The sequence below is a fragment of the Miniopterus natalensis genome, chromosome 16, assembly GCF_054644295.1.
Source record: "Miniopterus natalensis isolate mMinNat1 chromosome 16, mMinNat1.hap1, whole genome shotgun sequence".
Lineage (NCBI taxonomy): Eukaryota > Metazoa > Chordata > Mammalia > Chiroptera > Miniopteridae > Miniopterus > Miniopterus natalensis.
The window spans coordinates 7,175,359-7,194,117 of NC_142096.1; the positions used below are offsets into that span (position 1 = coordinate 7,175,359).

The 18,759-nt window shown below is 40.1% G+C and overlaps 1 protein-coding gene across 2 annotated transcripts in view; it reads right to left on the bottom strand.

Annotated features, from left to right (window-relative positions):
• Positions 1-18,759, bottom strand: part of UBR5 (ubiquitin protein ligase E3 component n-recognin 5) — a 104,393-nt gene that overhangs the window by 52,003 nt on the left and 33,631 nt on the right. For both annotated transcript variants that reach the window (XM_087825318.1, XM_087825319.1), the window contains exons 8-16: positions 18,532-18,681; positions 16,638-16,849; positions 8,911-9,027; positions 8,716-8,826; positions 7,980-8,134; positions 7,082-7,199; positions 3,505-3,689; positions 1,118-1,227; positions 335-447 (exon numbers count right to left, since the gene is read on the bottom strand). In XM_087825318.1, the coding sequence (XP_087681444.1) occupies positions 335-447; positions 1,118-1,227; positions 3,505-3,689; positions 7,082-7,199; positions 7,980-8,134; positions 8,716-8,826; positions 8,911-9,027; positions 16,638-16,849; positions 18,532-18,681 (1,271 nt within the window). The remainder of the gene's footprint in view (positions 1-334; positions 448-1,117; positions 1,228-3,504; positions 3,690-7,081; positions 7,200-7,979; positions 8,135-8,715; positions 8,827-8,910; positions 9,028-16,637; positions 16,850-18,531; positions 18,682-18,759) is intronic.

Consider the following 18,759-nt stretch of genomic DNA (forward strand, 5'->3'; position numbering starts at 1 on the left):
TTTAAATGTCATGGAAGATGATCTCCATTAGGACTGTCTTATAGTTCCAAAGAATGGACTCTATCAGAAAGTAATCTCTCTCTTTTCATCTAAAATTACTCCAAAGTAACATTTTCTTAAGAAGCAACACAGTATAAATGTGCGTGGAGAGGCATCATAACCACCTGCTCATCTGTCCCGCAGAGGAGATACCCGCATGCAATTAAGGGCTGGGGCTCACGGTGAAAACACAGCAGCTTTGAGACAAGAGCTGAAAGCTCGCCACCCAGATGCCCCTGGGTCCCCAACACCCTCACGGCTGCTAGAGCTCCACTGCCAGAAGCCACGAGCGCACCTTGCCCACGGGAACATTCTTCACGTCCTCCACGAACACGACCTCCCGCAGCGACCACTGCTCCTCGTTCACCTTCTCCTCCTCCTTCGGGGCGGGCGTGGAGCGGCGGCGTTCTTAGGCAACAACAAAACGTAAGTACCGAAAAGAAAACGCGCGGGAGACCCCGGAGCTCATCTAGATCTATGGACAGGCAGTCACGGTAAGGGCTACGCACCGAGGCGCCTAAACTAACGGCACGGACTGCTGCGTGGCAAGCAGGGCCTCCCGAGGAATTCGGGAGAAACAGCCCGGCCTGCCGCTCGCCTAACCACAGTGCCGCCGCCGCCTGCGAGGGAGACACGCAAAGCTACTCTGGACCCTCAAGGTCAGGGCTGTCTACACAGCTCCTGGAAAAGCAAGCCGTGCTGGGCTGCCCTTACAACTGTCACACAGCTGGTAAAGTCTAACTTTCCATTTCAGCTGCAAAATGCTACCCAATCTGAGCAAAAGTTGTGACAGAGCCATAGGCAATTTACAGTGACATCCTCAGCAAAGCGGCGCAGAGGTCTAGCCGGGGGTAGCTATTCCCACCTGTCACTGCGATGCGTTTTACATGCCGCAAGAAACCACAAGGCTCAAAAACGACAGCAATAGTCAATGCTGTAAATAATATTTTTTCATTTAAATAAAGTGGCAAGGACACAAAATCAAACCAGTAGAAACACAATTTCTAAAAACAGAGATTAAAACTGGTAGGGGCCGCCTGGAGCGAGGACAGGCCTGGCGAGCAGCGGGCCGACTTACTGTAAGGCATGGACGCGCTGCTGGCGATGGACGACGCGTCGCTGCACGTGGACGCGGGCGACGGCGGCGGGCCCATTTCCGTCTTCACCGGCTCCTGCTTGCTTTCAGGCCTGAGGACAGAAAGGAGACTCTCCTTACAATCGGGAAAAGAAGTACTAGGAACTGCTCAAGTGGTTTACTTTTTAAAACTCAAGTATATTCTTATATAAGGGAATAAAATACTAAAAACTTGTACAAACTGGTGTATTTTTAGGACTCAAGGTACTGAAGAAGGTACACAGTGCCTACTTCAAATTTTTAGTACTATTTTAAAGTAGGAAAGAAAAATATACCACATAAAGCTATCAAGAACTTGGAACAATGCTTCAGATAAGCCTTATCGAGGAGTAACAATGAAAGCTACATCATTTATCATCGTAGCTTTATCACAAGCCTCCAGCAAGCAAGCTTCACATTTCAGTGAACCCTGATGTGGACACAGCAATTTGACTGAAAAAAATGGTAAAGGCAAATAAATAAAAACACCCACTAGATCATTAATTTCTTGGAGTTCAAAGAAGGAACTCTACTCACAATGGTTTACCAAAACTTATTCTTGAACCATCTGGTGATGAACCATCACCTGCTATAACTAAAATGAGAAATTACAGAATTAATAAACTACCCCTCTTCATTGGGTTATTCATTAATTATACTTAAGAAGAAAACTATAGAAACTACACAATATTCTGCAGATGGTAAAAACAAGTATATTTATTCATTAAAGGGCAGAAGTAGATTTTCAGTCAGAAAAGTCACTGTTATTCAGAATGTGTTAAATACAGATCATCCTGGTATATATTATAAACAGGGACATCTCCTTACCCCCACCAGGAATCTCACTTGGGTTTAGAAAAACAGTCCACAGAAAACCAGGACTGTTTCTACCAGCAGAGTCAAGAGCTCTGTGCAAGCACATGAACTGCTCATACATACCTTGTGGTGGAAGCAAGTCCATCCTGACTAATCACTACATGCCTTTAAAGCAAATGCACTTCAATGGCTTGCAGAGTAGATAGACATGAAAATGATTATCTTCTTAACATTTAATTTCACTTAGTTCTTTCACTAAATTTATTAATATAGATGGCGAATTTCAAGGAAGATCTTGAAAAACTTCATATGTAAAGAATTTTAAAAGCATATTCCATTGTAATTTCATTTATACTATTTATGCACATCAAAAATATCTGAAACTCTCTTAAAAAGTTTGATAAAAAATAAAAATGTGTTTTGTTACTTTTACTTTTAGGATAAAAAAAAAAAAAAAATCAATGTAATTAGGGAGAAAATCTATAAACCACTTTTTAACAACAAGACCAAACACTAAAACAAAATAAAACAATATTTAATGAGACATAAATTACAATAGCTTTGGCTTATTAAAGATTCTTTTTTGTTTTAATCTTCACACAAGGATATGTTTTTATTGATTTTCGAGACAGAGGGGCGAGGGGGAAGATCAATGTGAAAGAGAAACTGATCGGTTGCGGGGGGGGGGGAGGGGAGGCATAATACACAAATATTTTTAAAGGTGAGCAGATGCTTCCAACAGTACACGTGTTAAGATCTGCGTACCTGGCTCCCAAACCATAAGTCAGGCCCAGAATGTGGGCTACTTCTGTTCACATATCCCTCAGACCCAAAAGTTTGCAAATCCTTGACTGAAGTTCCCTTCCCAGCATATTTGAACTGCAAAATCCTTCCGATGCTCAAGATGCAGGCGAGACGATAGTTAGAAACTAAGATAATTAAAGAGCAAGAGGGCCCTGGCCAGGGGTTAGAGCTAAAGTCCACGGACCAAAGAACGTGTACATGGGTTTCAGGTTCACTCCCCAGCCCCCGTCAGGGCGAGTGCAGAAGGCTACCAGTCGATGAGGCTTTCTCACATCAGTGTTTCTCCCTCCCTCTCTCTCTCTCCCTCCTTCTCCCTTTCCCTTCCTCCCTTCTACTCTCTCTGAAAAAGTAATGGAAAACATATCCTCAGGTGAGGATTAACAAAAAAAGGTGGGGGGAGTTGACCTGACATAGAAAGGCTGAACACAGTTACTGCTGCACAGCACGTGCAAAAGGCATACTCAACCAACACAACAAGAACAGGAGAACCACACACTGGCATTCTGGCAATTAAACGTCAAGAACAACTACAATATACAAATATTAACCAAGCAGCAAACGGTACATTTCTCCAACTCCTCTCCAAACTCCTGAGGCTCTTGAGAGAACGCACCGTGCCAGCGCTTTTCTGTGTCACGATACACCTTAAGGTCTCCCTCGCTTACCCCCTTCATGCACAGCGCAGACCACGAAGCCATGTGAACTCAAGGTTAGTTGGGAACAGTACTTACTTAGCCTCGGTAGTTTTGCTAGCTTTGTCCATGCTTTTCAAGCTCTCAGGAGATCTCAGTTGAAATCTACAGCTATCATTCATATTCCAAACGGACTCCATTAAGACACCCACTTTAGGAATCCCAGCACTGATTGAAAAGGCAACTGCTCCAGCATGATAGAGAGGATTATTTCTCAAGCACACCTGGCAAACAAAAGAAAAGTCACCATGGAGATGACAAACTAGAAGTGTTATTTCAAACATGTATAAAAATACAATATATAAAAGTATATTGCTTCCCCAGTTTGCCAAATGCAATCTTACACAACCAAGAGGGTGATGAAACACAGGCTTAAAGGTCTCCATTAAAAAAATGTGCTCCCAAAATAAGGAGCAGGAATAATTTTAGCACATTTGCTAAAAATTAAAATTTCAGGCAGCAAATATTCTGACATTCTGCTATAAGGAAACAATAGAAATAGCAAAGAAAACACAAACAAGGTAACTTAAAAAGTGAAGTGTGAACAAAACAACTGCACATTTTGGTCTGTTTCTTATAATTTGAATTTTCTTAATTCATGACCCTACATAGGCTCTAGCACCTCCTATCTATTGATGTTTGTTTCCCACCAAAGGCTGTTGTTTTCTACAGGCCAGAAGCTTCCCTAGATAATGTAACTTTTCTTTTAATTAAATGAGTATACAGACAATGTAGCATCTAGTTGAGTTCAGGAGTGAACAAGCTATACACTGTGACTGCCAGGGAACACCCTGAAACCAATAACCTGCAAGGTGGCACTGGCACACGCACTAATGATAGCTCCAAAAATGACATGAACATTATTTCTGGAAATCTCTTGATTCTCTAGTAGCCCAATCTCACTGACATTGTTTAGTTGTCCAATAACTAGTGATTATGATGTACATCACAGTGGCATATATGAAGATCCTGGTTTTTGGTGATTTATACTTAAAGTAACACAGAAGAAGGTGTACATTTGATAAGTATGAGAACTGAAAATACTAGCAGAGTCTCAGTTCCCTCAAAGAATAGTTGCATCTCACTAAGGTACTTCTGTAACCTCTAATGAACAGTTCCTTTTTCTTTTCTTTTTTTAATAAATCTTTATTGATTTTAGAGAGAGGAAGGGAGGGGGAGAGAAACAGAAACATCAACGATGAGAGAGTCACTGATCGGCTGCCTCCTGCACACCCCCTGCTGGGGATCAAGCCGGCAACCCGGGCATGTGCCCCGACCGGGAATCGAACCTTGATCTCCTGGATCCTAGGTTGATGCTCAACCACCGAGCCACACCGGCCAGGCTAATAAATAGTTCTTAATAGTTAACTTCTTGAAAAAGGTATGTCCTGCTTTGTTGTGACTTAAAGGGAAGTTTCATCCACAAATTTTCAGAAAAGACTGGTGGAAAGCTCAAAGGCTGAAAGAGGAGCAGTAAGAAAGGTGGCTGTAACTGAGAGAGAAATGTGGCAGGACACATGCATTCTAACAAAAATAAATGCACCTTAAAGACCAGGAGGTGTGTATCCAGGGTCAAGCTTATAACAAGACATACAATGAAAATACAAGCATACCTCAGAGGTATCATGGGTTCTGTCCCACACTGCCGCAAAAACAGCAGTATTGCAATAAAGCAAGTCTCACAAATTTTTTTGGTTTCCCAGCGCATATAAAAGTTGCTTACACTATATATTGTAGTCTATTAGGTGTGCAATAGCATTATGTCTTAAAAAAACAAAGAATATACCTTAATTTTAAAATACTTTATTCCTAAAATGCCAACCATCATCTGAGCCTGTTGGAAAATGGTGCTGACTTCTTGATGCAGAGTTGCCACAAACCTTCAATTTGTAAAAAAACACAGTATCTGCAAAGCACGATAAAAGGTGGTATGCCTGTACATTTCTCTCAACAGCTCTGGCATGAATACATGTGTAGCTGAAAACTCTAAATGATCAGTAATTCTCTCTGATGGTAACAATTCTCTCTCCTTGTCCTGTGGCTGTCTTAACCCTCCAGTTTTCTACAACTTCAATACAAAAACTTACTTCCACACCAAATATTTTAATATGTTGCTATCTTTTGGCAATTTAGTGCCAAGCTATTTTATTAGCTTCTCTTCAGCACATCTTTAAAGTACTTGTTCAGCTCTCCCTGTCTACAGCAATGCCACCCTATAAGGGATACCCTACGTATGTGAGTCCGTGAACAAGGAACTTTGAAAATGCCTGAAATCAGTCTCTGAACTAACTAGGAAAAGGGGAGCCCCAAGGAGAGGGAGGTGCCTAAAGCGAATGACATATTCAAAATAGCGGGTAATTGCTGAAAACTTCCTAGCTGGAAGACCAAGAGAGGATCAGAACAAGACAACCATGAGTAAGGCAAAAAAAAAAAGCCACAAAGAACAGCTCCATTTCAGCTGGGTTCTGGACAAAAGTAACAGCTAAAATAGTGACAACTTTTTAAGACAGAGAATATAATACCACGAACAAAGTAATATGAATGAAAGTGCCAGATGAGGAACTTAGCTCCACATTATGTAATAAAACCCGCCCTTTGTTTAAGTGTCAGGGATTATAAAGTCCTTAAACATTCATGGCAGCACTTGCTAGAATGAATATGAACATCAAGTTTACCCTGAACACAAACTTCTCTGAGAGTCTCATGAACCAGACATGTTACAATAGCCCTCAAACTCCCCTATTAAACATTACTGAGAACCTAACAACCTCCTGTCCATGTGGGTCATATATAGCTGGTTTGTAATATATTATTAGTTAAAACTGAGAAATTTTAAAATATATATTTAACAGTCATAAACCCCACATTAATATGAACAATTTTTATGAACAATACATTTTCAAAGAATCAGCGAGAAAAGTGGCACTGTTTGCATTTTTACAAATCTCTTAATGTCAGATTTAATAGAAGTCAGCTGGATTCCCATGTCTGATTCTGCATCCAATCTGCTGTGATGTTACTTTGAGTCAAGAACGTGAAGACAATTCAGCCTCACACAGCTATGTAATTGGAGAAAGATGGACTCTGCAGACTCCTGGAAAGAACTGAGAAGCCAGCTGGGGAACTAGGAAAATCACCTTCCACAGATACCTGTAGGAGCCTAAACCATCTGAGTCAAAAACCAGAAACTGGTGGAAACATGGGTAATGTGAAGAAGCCTCCAGTCTCATGCTGATAACGTCCCCAGAGAGCAGTATGTTGTAAAGAGCTTGGTCATTAAGAATCATCTGGAATGTATGTTAAACACAATGGTGCCTGGGCCCTACCACCAGACAAACTGAAGGAACGTTTCAGGTAAGAGGCTCCAGACTCAGCACGTAAGTACCAAATGCTTACAACCAGACAAGTCTGGGAACCCTGCCCCACAGGGAAACCTCCTGACATTGGGGCAGACTCTAAATGTTACTCGACTACTGAAAAAAGTGACATGCCACATTCATGCCGCTGGAACCTGGTCCTTTAAATGATGTTCATTTGTAAAACTGCTTAGAGGGGACTTACCGGAGAAGAAAGAGAAACAATGTCCCTTAGAACAGGATTAATTCTCATCACTTACCTGGGTACCAACAGTGATGTTCGGCATTGAAGAAATACCAGCACTAGACTTGGGCTTTTTATTTTTTGCTCTAGCTTTCTCTAACATTTTTTTCCTTTGACTAAAAGGGACTACACCCCTGAAAAGAAAAGGCATAACTTGGTCAAATAAGCAGCAAAAAAAACCATCAAACAAATATGAAATTATACTTATTACTTAGGCACTTCTGAAATATATTCCTTCTCCAATATTTTTGCTTCAGAATATTAACATGTTCAACTTATTCTTAATTATAACTTGATCAAAGGTTTAATAATAGCTGGGTCCATTTTTATTAAACTTTTAGGATTAAAACTTACAGAAAATTCATCAGTTGGTATTTTATTCCAAATAATTATATTTCATTAGATTTCCCTATATATTATTTCTGCCAATGCAAATTTACTGATGCCTTAAAACACAACTGAGAATACACTTAAAGTTCTTTTTTAATAGAATACCTAAGGCATAGACTATACTTAACCCTTAAAATTACATTTTAGGTAACACTGTTGAATGAAAAAGTACCCTATAACCTGTGTTTTCAATTATATAAAAGCAAAGTACACACTTATGTATAGGAAGGAAAGACTAAAATACCACCAAATATTAATAGTAGTTGTATCTTTGGGGTGTAGGATTATAGGTGACTTTTGTTTCTACTTTGTATTCCTATAAAATTTCATAATTATAGTCACTAAGTATGTATTGTTTCTGTAAACTTCTCTTTTAAGGTATTTTTAATGTCACTTTGCTGCAAAGTGAAACTTCCCTCTCTGAAGAGTCATCTCTTGCTCATCTTCTCATACTGGTACTTCACTACTCAAAGCACCTACTGATGCACATAAAGCATTCCCTGAGCCTCCTCCCTGATACTCACCACCAATATAAACTGTTTTCTAGCTGGGCGCAGGTGTAAAGGGCACAGCAATGTAAAGAAACTATCCGTTCACCTTGAAGTTCTGAATAAGTCTGTGCAGTGTGTTCTAATTTAGAAGCCACAGAACTTAACGTTTCATCCACCCAGGTAGCAACCTAAGGAACAAAATTAAAGTTTTAAACAAAAACAATATTTTCAAAAGAACTGTCATCAAAATGTAATACTCTATGGACTGGAATTCTAAAATATTTTCAGCTAAATGCTACAAAAATAAAGTAATTCAGAAAAGGTTCTTAGTAAGACTAGAAAGTAAAATACTTTCTTTACAGAAATAAATCACAATAGCAGTTACTGAAATGAATGTCTAAAGCCAGGTAAGGCATTCATCAAAAGTAAACATTTGCTCCAACAATTTTTAAAAGAATTTAATGACTCCTTTAAAGCCAAACTGATGATGTGAGGTGTAATATTCATACCTTCTCCATCTATGATGCAATCTCAAGTTACAATGCTTTTCACATCTCTCTGTCAGCACTTACCCTGAATACTGTTTCCTTCCCTTAAAGTAGGAAGATACCTCTAGAGGTGGGTTATAATACAGAGATAAACAAGCAACAGAAAGGTTATACGCTGGGTTACTCTAAAGCCGAGACACTTTGTACGTGTGGATCTAGTTAGAAAGACAGCAAATGAGCAGAGAATCAAGAACTTAAGCTCAGTGCAAAGTGTTTCCTACCTTGTTGTTTTCTGTAGCTACCGTTGCTCTTATGCTATTTGCAGACAGCAGGACTATCTTTTCATTGGTTAGCCCCAAAAATGTTGCTCGTGGATGATGTAATGAAGGATTCTTTTAAAGCATAAGAAAAGCGATCAGCATTTTGTACGTTGGTATGTAGAACTATTCAGTGAGAGATTTAACATAACCAAATACCTGTGCATTTCTGTAAGGCTCAGACTCACTCCACTTCCACTGATAAAGTTCTCCTTTACTGCTAACAGCCAAAAGCTCAGAATAGAGAGCCCCAATACAGATGAATTTTGTCCCATCCTATAAAGTAAAAATGATACAATGGTATAAATGTAACAGTTGCCAAACCTAATGGCTTGAATCCAATCACTACATAAGACCTGGGTTCATTACATGAACACATAAACCACAGCTACGCAAGTCCTCAGCACGGCCTGCAAGGCCCTCCAGAACAGGCCCAGGTCCCTCCCTCCAGTCACACTGGCTTTCTTCCCGCTCCTGGGCCATGTCCACCAGGATCCCACCATGTCCCTGTTCTCTTGTCTTATTTCTTGCGTGACTCCCTCCCTCTCCTCAATCAAGTCTGCTCAAATGAGACCTGCTCTTACCACACTACCTATAAAACCACCACTCATATATTAATCTCCTTACTCTGCTTCCTAGCATTTCACAACAACATATTACTTTAACTCATTTACAGTCGACCTCGCTGGAATATAATGAGCTTTGTACTTTTGCCACTGTATCCCCAGTTCTCAGAAAAGTGCACACAGCAGGCAAAGCAGGGAATGCTGAGTGTGAAAAGGTGCCTCTCTGCAGGACCCTCCAAGCCGCTAAAACAAATGTCTATGTTGGTTTTTTAAGGTAGAAGTTTGTTTAGTTCTAAGGCAATGCACATGCAATGAGTTGGAATGCAATTAAATTATAAAAAGCTTGGACAATAAGTGTAAATAAACAATATCAATGATAATTTTTTAAACATAAGACCGATATGATCACAGTCATGAAGCTACCCAGAAATCTCACTGCAAAACTTGCCAATAACAGATTTCAGCTTGTACGTTTTGCTACTGGTCTATACACCTCTCTCTTTGGAATTCTGGCTCCAGGGTATGCTAAACTAATGGTGTCTTTATGGCTTTCTGTCAAATTCCAATCTTATTTGGTCAGATGGCTTACAGTGCTCAGCTAAAGCCCATGAATTCTGCTGAGATTTTAAATGTAATAATAACAGATTATGAATTAGAGTTTAGGATATATTCATAGAAGTGGGATCACTGGGTCAAATGGCAGTTCCAGTTTTAAGTTTTTGAGGCAACTCCACACTGTTTTCCATAGCGCCAGCAATGTACTAGGGTTAACATTTCCCCTCACACTTCCTTCTCAACCCCCTTGATTCAAAGAAGGATAGAATCAGATCAAAGGAGTCCAAAATCTGGACCCAACTCTTACTAAATATGTGACTTCAGGTAACTCACGTAATTTTTCTGAACCCATTTCTTCCACTCGAAAATGAGTATGACAACACATATGGAGATGGGAATGGTAAAAACCAAATAAAGTAACACATAAAGTACACAGCACAGAGCCCAGCACAAGTAAGTGATCAATCCATTCAACCATCATTACTCAGCTCCCCTGACTTCATCTCCTACTCACCCAGAAAGCACAAGCCTCCTGAATATTCCCACTTCTAGTCTTATTTAATGAAAAACACCCCATCCCAGAGAAAGCAGTGTCCTTCTCCATTTAAAGATAGCACACACACACTGGATACAACTCTTTTAATCCCAACAACCATCCAAGCCAACCTCTCCTTCAATCCTACTCACAGTAAGTGAATTATCACCTTACCAGCTTTCCTTAACAGCCACAACTGCTCTTACCACAGCTGTGTCACTGCCCCATGCGTTTCATCAACCCTCCTTCCCTTCAACTTACTTCTCTTTGATCCATGCGACCCTGGTCCCCATCAGTTCTAGAGCTGCCTCTCCCCCTTATTTATAGGTACCACTCTCTGTTAGTCTTCCTCCCAATTTTCCTGACTTTTCTCCATCTCCTTCCTACACCCCCTACCCCAGAGCCTGTCCCTGTCTCTTTATTCAAATTATGTCCCACCCTCCACCTGGGTGACTGCATCCTAGGGCACCATGCTTTTAAACATGAAAGGCTCCTGTCTCCAGGCTAACCTGCAAGAGCTCTCTACCTGATGCCTTAAAATACTGTCAAGTTGTCACACCAAATGCATCAGCTCCTCCAGAGCTGCATGTCTCCTGCAGTCCCCAATCAAAACGAATGACATCCACAACCCACTCTGGGCGCCCTCAACTCTTCTTTTCCTCTCAATAACCTAGTGACCAGTGAACCAGTGGCGCACTTGTCGCAGGCTCCTCTCAAGTTCTTCCCTTCCTCTGTCCCCACTGTCACTGCTTTGGTTGAGGGCTTCACAATTCCTTTCTTCAACAATTCTATCAGTCTCTTAACTGACTCTAGATTTTTCCCATTCCTACTGCTCTCCCTCAATGCCAGTAACGTTCATCACTTTAAAAACAAAACCCCAGCAAGCTCACTGTGTCATTCTCTAAGAACTCCACTGGCATCCTGGAGAGCGCAAAGCACCTCCACTCCTCAGCAAGCTGTGTAGGGCGCTCGGCAGTCCTGCTGCGCCTTGCTCCCCCCCAGCAGCAACTCTGCTTCTCCCTGTTCCTCACGCACGAGGTGACCTTCCGTGACTCTGGCCCATGCCTGATACGTCTGGAATGCCTTTGCATCTTGGTCAATGCCCACTTAACCTTAAAAATGCTGCCTAAACGTCATCTTCCCTGCAAGTCTTTGCCAAATCTCTCAGGTGCTGTTGGTCGTTCTACACTCTGAGCCCCTAGGCACTGTGCTCTCACCGTAGGCCTGCCACGGATCACACTGAATAGCCCCCACGGTATGTGAATGTTTGTCTTCCCCATGGAGTATCCTGTGGGAGGGCCACACTGTACTCACTTCTACACTCCCAGAGGCCAGCCTGGCACATGGCACACAGTGGGAAACACTGGTAACTAAATGAACATAGGAATCTAAATTCCAACTTCTTCAAGTAAATGGCCGTGCCAGAGCAGCGCAATCTGAACAAACCACCCCTGTGGCAAAACCATGGTGCACAAGGCCCTCTGGGAACTGACTTCCCAGTACCCTTCAAGGGTGGGCCAACATTCCCCAGGATGTTAAGCCCTGAGTGAGCCAAATGAACCCTGAAGGCCCTGAAAAGCCACCATGGACAAATGTGGACAGAAGGCACAACCACCAACCAAGGGAAGACGATGGAAAAATCACCTACTGCTCCTTGCCTGCTTTGTATTTGTAGGTAGAAAAATTCAAAACCATCAAATACACACAAAGGAACAGTACTTTAGCTCCCTCATTTCACAATGTCATAGAAAACAATGCTTTCATTGTTTTAGCAGCTGCTTCTGAACAGGTTGGGGGCCTGCTTCAACCCAACTGGAAAACTGAATATGCACTGTTTCCAAAAAGATCAGTAGTTTGGCTCTATTTAACAAAAATCAAATCATTAGAGGTTGAATCTAATTAGTAAATCTGCAACTGTCTGACTAATAAACGGGTCATCAATCAAATTAGAAACTCATCCCCAAAGGAAGAGGAAAATTTAAAAATATGATGGAAATTAGCTCGTGGTCACTCAGCCCGGCAATATGCACTCCTGCCAACATCACCTACGTTTAGTAATTTATATTTTGAAAAGGTTGGTCTTTCCAGTTCTAAATTTCTCCCCAGAAAACTTGGCTTTCATCTTTTTTATTTTAATTTTCCTACTATTAGCAAACACTAGTTTTCCCATTAAGTACCAGCTCCAAGAACGTATTATGTATCACAGCTGAAACGGGCGGAACACAACTCCGGGTCACACGGCAATGTGGTGAGCGGGGCTTCTCCACACTGCAGTTCTCTTGGCCTACTTTTCCACATGACCCTCCTGCCTGCCGCCTTCTCCTTTTTATGGCTGTTTCCTCTTATTTCATTATTAAATTACATTTGTGACACACCTAGCTAACTTCTAGCAGATCTTCCTGGAAACGTTCCAGTCAGTTAAAAACAACAACAAAGGCCTCTCCCCCAGCTTCCACATCTGGAGCCCTGCAGGAGAAGCAATATGACGGAGTTTGATCAATTGGCTCCAACAAGGAGGCTGCTCCAAATGGCTTAAGTAAGGAACTAAACGTCATGGAGCTGTTTCCTCTCAACGCCACTCGAAGAAACTGGGAATATATTACACACAACTCTGTAATTCAAAAGGCTGGTGGGATCAGATGTCCTTAGCTCCCCTAGACTATCTAAACAGATCCAGGACAGTAGGGATGTGACTAAGTTAACAGTACTGGGTGCTCAATCAGCTGTCTCTTCAGCACCTACCGCACGACTCTCACCGAGCTCTAACTGCTAAGACTGCGAAGCGTGGCCCTTTAATGAAGGGTTTGTCTGGGACGGGGCACAGTTTTCGTGTTCTGCTCCAGCAGATTTACTTACGTGGTTTCTGTGTAATTGTCCCCCTTCCTCTCCCTTCGACATTTATTATTCTGCTCTTATCCTTGCATTTTACTTTGAACAGTCTTTGTTACCACTATAACTGCACTTTTCCCCTTAAATGAGTCACTTCAGATTCTTGTTCAAAGTAGGTTGGTATAAATACATATAGAGTCACAATTTACACATTCACATATATATAGTTACAACGTACGCATTCAACAACTCTCCCTAACACCTAAGAAAAGGCCTACCACACTAAAGTTGGCATTTTTGGTAATACTATTCAGAAAGCAGTACAAACTTGGCTAGTTTTTACATCAAGGACTGGGATTTAAAGGCATAGATTTAAGCACTCCCTCCACTTCTTACTTTGGTACATACAGACTGCCTTTTAATTTCCTGTTATGCTAAATTTACTATTGTAGTAAAATGTTCCCATTACTTGCATTCTAGTCCAGTCAGAAATGAGTGACGGTCTGTATCTCTCTACTGGCAGACAAGCTGGCACACAAAATGCTACTGCCACATGGACTCCCTGGAATCCCCGAGCCCACTGGGCGCTCTCACCCTTCCATGACCTGCGCAAACTCCGTTGTCTGTCAGGACCCTGAGAGAACCCTGCTCTTCACACTTTACATACGTGAATGAATTCTCATGACAATCCCATAAAGTAAAAACCATTATTATCCTCTCATAGATGAGAAAACCAAGGCCTAGGGCAGTTACAGAATTTGACCAAGGCCACACAGCTACTAAGTGGCAGAGCCAGGATATAAATTCCTGTAGCCTGGCTCCAGAGTCCAGACTTTTAGGAATTACTCTGCATGGCCTCCTGCAACTCCCAAAGCCTCTTGTACCTAATTCTATAACTGCACCTACTTGAATGTATTATCATTTTTCTGCCTTCTGACAAAATTCTCACCCTAATACCTAAGCAAGAGGCCTCACACACTTAAATTAACACTGATTTAATTACCCTCACACCTGTCTTCATGGAGCTTTCAACGTCCCTGTAAGTTTCAATTATGCTTTTATACTAAGTTTTGACATTTAACTAAAAGGATAATTCATGGAAATACTTAAAGATTAAGGTTATCTCAAACATTTTTCAGGTCAAGACTATACTGTAGAGCCTTGAAGAAAGAGAACATTCTACCACGAAACGTGGTTTACTAGCCTACGAATGGTAAAATGTTGAAGAAGCGGCTGTTCCTCTACATGGGTGGAAGGAAAGTCGGTACCAATCTAGATAACATACCAACTGGACTGCATCCTAATTAAAAGAATGAAAAAAACTGTAGGTACTAACCAAACTTACAATCTAAAAATAAGCTGGGATGCATATTTTTAGAGAGAGGGAGAGACAGACAGAGACACACACTACTTCCACGTAGTGCATGCTGACATCTCCCTGAACTCTCTACCTACTTCTCCATCCCCTATGAAGCCTTCCCCCAAAACCTTTTCCTCCTTGGGAACCACTGCTCCAATTTTGAAGGACAATATGGCCCCACATACTGACTGTTCCTTCTTGTGGTGTTTATCTGATGCCCCTGAAGGCAAGGTCCTTTTACCGTTTCATAAATATGTTCTCTTTCTGAATGTAGCATTCAGCCCTGTAAACGAGCATCTACTGGTATTTGTCAATAACTGATAACGTTTAATAGTTTAATTAGGCTTAAGCTGTTTTCTTTCCCTGAACTAAAATTTCTCATGTCTAAATGTCAATCATAAACTAATAAAAAGGGGTTCTTTTTCAATGACAATATTTTAAATTAGGTGTTTAACAGGAAAAAAAAGGTACAGCTAGGCTATACCACCTTGTTTCACATACTGCTATTCCTCCTTCAGTCAATGTCTAAACAAACCAGGAAAATACACTAAGTAAGGTCTGTGCATTGTCAAGATTTCATGATGCACCCCATAACTTATCTCTGAAAATAAGCTGTGCCTAAAAACATGCCTATCAGTAAAGGCAAATACACTGGCTAAATCTAACAGGGGGTACACGCTGGCCAGGGAAAAAGCTTGCTAAACTTGTACTATTCAAAACACTTTCATTAATCAAAAATAATGATAAAGAAGCCTAGACTAATATACATGTGATGGCACTATTAAAATAAGATTCAGGAGTCTTCCATGACTGCCGGCCAATATGCAGACACAGCCCTAATGTGACACAGGCAAGAGAAACAGGAAACACAGAACAATGCACTAAACAAACTAAAAAAGCCCAGCGGTTTAAATCCCCTTCTACCACATGAAGTGAAGGTAAAACTTTGGAAATTTCTAGTTTTATGGAAATAACTAAAAGAATTCAATTCAGGGGAAAATCTGTTAGCTGCCAAGGAAACCAGAATAACCCTTTGCTTCCAAAGGGACTGATTAAAATTAATGCTCCTGCCTGCATTCAAGTTTTCTACACGAGCTAAAAGCAGGGGAAAATAAATGGACCACGTCAAGATCTGCAATAACTACGGGAAACACATTCAGGGGGTTAGATCTTTGCCTGTAACATCCCAAAGTCAAATTCAACTTAAAGAAAAGAGAGAAATCCTCATCAGAATCTCCTTATCTACCCAACTGGTTCTGGAAGTAAGAAGAAAGCACCACCCCAAAAAAGAGGTGAAAAACATATGGCTTCCTGCAGGGCCCTCTGAAGATGAATGACCCATCACTTACAACAATGAAACTCACACACCACCAACAGGGTGCATCACTGGAGGCAGTGATGGATTCTTAAAGGTTCAAATCATCTTAACAAATCCTGGCTGCTTTCCACAAGCCAGACATTGTTTCCTCTCTGGCGCAGAGGGGAACTCCTCCAGTCCATTACTGTTCAGCCTGCTTGTCCCCCACCACATTAGAGCAAAGAGCCTGTCGGAATTCGCTGCCGTCAAAAGGGACAGCTAACTAATCAAAGGAACACAGATCCGTAATCTTGCCCTGACATGCATGCTTGTATCTGAACGACCACAAACGTGTCTAGCAAAACTGGGTCCACGTGACATTACAAAACAAATCCTACCAGAAATACACCATCAGTTACTGGTGTAATTATCACCAGAAAAGAAGTCCGAAAACAGAAGGTGATGGGTTATCTGGAACTACCACTCCCATTCCTCTGATTTACTTTATCAAGTAGAAAAAATAGCACCACTGAAACAGCTCACTAATACGACTCACGTAGTGCCAAATAAAGATGCTCTACTTCTATTTTAAACAAAAATATCACTTTATGTCTGTGTGTGTTTTTTTATTAACAATAGTACAAAAATATGAAAAAACAGAACAAAACAGAAACCTTTTGAGGGGAGAGGAGTGGTTGCCAGGAATCTATTTCAATGGAAAGGGTGGAGATTTTTTCCAAATACCTTATCAGGCCACCACTGCAAATCTTCTCCTAGAGATACTGGACTTTGAACAGGTGTATTCTTCTTATCCAAGTTTGGCTCGCCTTCCTTGCTGGTAGAGCCCCTTTCATTATCAAATGAGGCTCCGTCAAGCCACCTTCGTTCACGTAAACGTAAAACGGATTCACGTTCACGCAACAGCTCAGAGTCTCTCTCTAAGGGAAGAAGGAGAACTGGTATGCAATTGGGTCACACCAGTGGGATAAAAGTAAGCCACTCTCTAGTAAAGACCCTTCAGGATGCAACTAACAGCAGTTTATCTACTCACAAAAATGTACTGTAAACGTATTTCTAGTAAGCCTGACATGCAACATTCAAAACATTAACTCTTGCAAGTGAATGTACAAAAACTATAAACTAGTATTTTTAAGAACTATGTAGAGGCAAGATTTTCTGAATCCCAACTACATGTTTTTTAGAGCAGAATAACTTTATTTTAAACTGGACTATGGGTATTTTAAATGGACTTTAAAATTTTTAGCATTCACTAAAAATGCTTATTATAACTTTTTTATTTATCTATTAGAAAGTGTGCGTAAGTTAGAACGTCAACACGTTATATACATATATAAACCAAAAGTATTTGTTAGAATGTCTTCTGTTATTTAAAAAAACAAAAAAACTATACATACAGGAAAAAACTTGAAAGGTTAAATCCATTAACATTAACTAAAAAACTTTTGATAATCCAATCCCTTGTTTAGAGTAATTTTATAGGCTGTATCTTTATGAATAAGTCTTATTTTAAAATTTGAGAAACCAGACAGGCTTTTTTCTTTCAAGAATCTTTATAAAAAGATTTCCTTTAAAAAATGCTTCCCCTGCAATTGGCTACAAATTCTCTAATTCGCAAGTTCTTTGCAATTCCAAGATTTTGATAAGAAGGACTAAAAACAACATTAAGTTGAGCCATACAAAACTGTCATCAGTGCAGGTCAAAAATCACCAAGTACCGGCAATTTCATATGGTTAAAACTAAAGAGTAATGCCTGCTACATAGAATGGCCTAAAGAAAAGGGGGAAACTTAAAAGGAGTTATTTGTGTTAGATATTGAATATTTGAAAATGCAATACTTGATGCATGTAAGGCAGTAAAGTATGCATTTATTTTAAAAAATGTTAAGCTATTATATAATAAATTCAGTACATTAAAAGATCATAGGTTTGTTGTTTTAAAACTGTTTTTAAGTACTAGATATTTACAACATGAGCTTAATATAATATGGCAACTTCTTCAGTTTGTTAATGATCAGTAAATAATACAGCTGACTGTTACTGAATCAAGCAGTTTTACATTCAGGAAACTAAAAACACTGACTTAAAAAAATTAAAATGTAAACTAAATCTATACCAACATAGACAAAGTCTTATATCTGTATGATTTCAAAATCTTTCTAACCTCTATTATATCTTGTAAAATAGCATTTTAATAGGCTAAACATTTCTATATATTTACTATTGGCCAATCCCTTTCTAAGAAGTTTTTTTCACTCTTCCACTTAACCAAGATTTAAAATTAACAGAATAATCACTGTACTTTAACCAAATAAACTAAAGAGGCTTGTTTTCTGAATGCTGCATGTCACTATAAAGTAGAATTCTGCTTTTAGTTCAGAATCCATTGTCCTACTTAAAAATATAGTTAGGTATAAGTCATAACCCTTAATGAGTATTCCACAATGTAGATAAGACCATCTCTAAAATATTGTGGCTCTTCAAAATAAAAAATATCTAGTTTTAATGCCAAAGCATCCAAAAAAACTAGTAAGTAATGATTTCATCTATTGTAATACTGACAGTTCAAATACAGTAAATTTTACCGCCAATGATCACAAAGAAATAAATGCAAAATTACCTCGAGATGAGCCTAGCCTGGAAAGTGATGATCGACGAAATGAAGGGTAACCAAAATAGCTAATGTCTTCAGAAAACATGGCATCCGCATCAATAATGACACTTGGGTGGGCAGAATGAATGTCAGCATCAAGAAGAGACATAAGATCCTCTACAAACAGAAACAAATAAAAATGAAGCAGATACAGAGAAAACATCTGCAAACCACTGGAAGGTCTCTGCAAATTAA